Below are 3,208 nucleotides of genomic sequence, written 5' to 3'. Positions count from 1 at the left end.
AGCACCCCAACATGCACCGGGGGAAAAAGTGCATGGAAATGAATACAACTCTTTTAGGTATTCCCCTTGATGCCATCTCTGCTCAATAACCCTCACCAGATGCCTCCTCCACGGACACCAGGCAGCAGAGCCTCCCCTTTTCTCTATAGTGGAAGCACATTTGGGAGAACTTTCCCATCTTGGCAAAGACTCTGGTGACCACAGCACAAACAGTTTGGAAGAAAGAAACAAAAAACAAAATGCATGGAAATGGTGGAAGTGATCTGGAGCTATCGTCTTCAACCAGCACCCAAAGAAGCTGCCACTAGGAGCAGGAGCAACTGTCACCCTTCGCAGACGTAGATACTGCAGGGAAAGAGTTCAAAGCACTCCCAGGAGAAGTGTGAAGTCCTTTAGTTAGAGCCCCATGCCTGCCCACACTTACACAGAGACACAGTCCTGGTAGTTCGGAGGACCGTCTCTTTTGAACAGCCTCTCCCACCCAACACAGCCAGAAGAAGCATTGCAAGAAAGGCCCAGCACTGGCTATCAACTCTCCCCGGTAACACTTGTAGCGAGGGAAAGGCACAACTGCAAGAAAGATGACCTTGCAAAGTGGCCCAATTCGGTCCCATTTGTGGGCAGAAATGGTGGTGAGAGGGTTTCTCACGCTTCATCTCAATGCTTGCCTGCTGCCTGTTGTTCAACAGACCGGACCAAAAACACCAATTCTCCAGGATCACCAAACTGAGTCAAGAGGAAGTCTGCAAGAAAGATGTCCTTGAGAAGCAGCGAGACAAGAAAATGACAAAGGCCAGATTCACAGAGGTCCTCTGTGGGGCATTTCAGGGAGACAACCTGAGCCAGTTTTTGTCCCACACCCAGAGCCAAAGRTGAATCTTCTCCCTCCTGAAGGAGGCCGGTGGGGAAGCGAAGGTGGGGACACCAATCTCTGCATTACAAAAGGCCACCTGCCCCTTGTCATATTCCAGGGACAAACAGACCCTTCGGGGGATGCATCTCTGTGGCAGTGGGGTGTGTTCAGGAGAAGGGGAGAGCCCGAAACATGGCCTCCATCTTCAGCACTGCCCAGACGCCCTCCTCGGGGCTCTGGGAGTTCTTGTGGCCAGGGAGCTGCTTGGAGGTTTGCAGAAGATCGGAAGTTTTATCAGGAGCTCCATCTGCCTTTAGAGAAGCTCACACTCCCCTGTTTCCATAGATGTTTCCATAGATGGTTCTATCCCTCTCCCTATAGCTGTAGGGAATATTCCCTATATCCCTAGGGCTGTAGGGAATAGCTGTATCTTTGTATATGACAATAGCTGTAGGGGAGCTCTATTCCTGTAGATATGCCTATAGCTATAGAGAATAACTACAGAGGAGCTGTATCTCTATCTCTATGGCTATAGAGCATAGCTGTGGAGGTGTGTGATCCATAGGCAATATTCCCTCTATCCCTCTAGCTGTAGGGAACAGCTATAAAGATTGAGAGCTACAGGGACCATTCCCTCTATCCCTATAGCTATAAGGAATAGCTATAGAAGAGCTGTATATATCGCATTTTTGGTGAGGAGGAACCGCGTGGCCACGTTTGTGGCCATGTCAGGGACACAGCATGAGCCGCAAGTTGCTTCCAACATAGAGCCACGGGGGCAGGATCTCGCCAGGGCATGGATGCAGGGAGAAAGCGAAGATGAGGCCTCCGTCCTTGGTGTCAGTGAAGGCCACCTCCCCACCAGCGCAGTCCAGGGACCCCTGAAAGGTCTTGAGGAGCTGGCAGAGGTGCAGGGAGGTCCAGTCAAGGTGGGTGAAAGCTTAGTACTGCAGGAACCACTGCCCCATGGCCCAGATCTCCTCTTTGGGGAAAACTGGAGGATGCCCTTCCTCTGGATCGATCCTGCAGCCTCGCCGGGGGCCCACCAGACCCCACCATCAGCCACTGCCACCTTCCACTCGTGCTGCCCTCTGGTGAAGCCTGCNCAGCCCAGCATGCAAGGCTCCGTGGTGAACCTCTCCAGGGCATCAGGCAGCGAAGCCCACGCATCTCCCTCAAATCTCGCCGATCTGCTGCCAGGACCAGTAATGGGTTGGCAGTGCCTTTGTCCAGGGTGATATCCACCGGGGACAGAGGAGCAGAAGACCCTTAGGAGGGCCAGTCCTGGAGAAAGGGGGATATATGGTGGCCTGTGTTTGCCCTGGCAAGTGAAGGCACCTCCTTGCCCCCAGGCATCTCCAGTGTGGGGTGGGAAAACCCCTGACATTGCATTGCCCCAATATCGGTGCTCCCTAAATGCTCCTAGGTGTGTGTGGACACAGACCAGCTCAATTAGATGTCAATCCATGCTCACAAATTTCCTGTTTCTCCTAGTGGGCCATGGAGGCAGCTTGGGTGTCTTTGGTGTGCGGTCGACAGAGCTACGCAGCCGAGATGATACAACCACCACATCTCAACCTCAGGGCAAGCTCATGTTGGGACAAGCCCTGAGCATGTTGACCCACAACAGCTCTTCCACATCAGACACAGCAACTTTCTCCTAAGCAGAGGACGACATCCCTCTTCTTCCCTCCTTGGAACTCACCTTTTTCACTCCTCTCCTCTCCTTCATTAGCCTGCGCCTCCCCCTCTTCTATTGCCAGCTCAGGTGCCTGCGTGCTTCCAGAAAATCCACAGGACATTGATGAATCTCTTGGGATTCCACTCCCGGCATTCATGCCAGGCCCTGTGTGGGTGTTTGTGGAGATGCGGTTTCCATGCCATGGGGTTTCCATGCCTCCACTTGACCAGATGCAGGTCGGTGATAAAAATCTGCTGAGCCCCTGAGAAGAGCTGGATCTCCCCACAGCAGAGACTGTGGAGCCTAGCCAGGGTCAGTCGTCTCGGGAGCCACCCCAAGTCAGCCAGGATGTCACTCAGCGACACCAACTGCAGATCAGCAGGTCCCAGGGAGAAACTCCCGTGGCCATGGCCATGCTTGGGGCTGACACAGGGGGCACCAAAGATGTACACCCCTTGAAGTGGTAGGGCAAGGGCACAGGTCTGGGCTCTTAAAGCTGCTGCCTGCTGCGATTTCTCATGCTCTCAATGGCTTTTTGGGTGCTGGTGGGGATGCTTGCAGAGTGGGAGACACCCAGGTTGGTCCACAGGGAGGGCTCATGCTGCCCTTTCCATCCAACCTCCTCATTTCCCAGGCTGCTGTTCACAGGCCCAGTGGCTTCACCTTGGCTCCTC

At 53.8% G+C, this 3,208-nt stretch overlaps 1 protein-coding gene across 1 annotated transcript; it reads right to left on the bottom strand.

Moving 5' to 3' along the window:
* Positions 1-1,581: 1,581 nt before the first annotated feature.
* LOC146586858 (ohanin-like) lies at positions 1,582-2,691 on the bottom strand. Its single transcript, XM_085320575.1, is given in 4 exon segments — positions 1,582-1,844; positions 1,847-2,029; positions 2,032-2,121; positions 2,559-2,691. Coding segments are annotated over 4 exon segments (669 nt in total).
* Positions 2,692-3,208: the final 517 nt, after the last annotated feature.

Source organism: Rhea americana, unplaced genomic scaffold (assembly GCF_003343005.1).
Source record: "Rhea americana isolate MKP2758 unplaced genomic scaffold, rheAme1 scaffold_640, whole genome shotgun sequence".
Taxonomy (NCBI): domain Eukaryota; kingdom Metazoa; phylum Chordata; class Aves; order Rheiformes; family Rheidae; genus Rhea; species Rhea americana.
The sequence above is the reverse complement of the archived record's forward strand: the minus strand, read 5'-3'. Positions and strand labels throughout refer to the sequence as shown.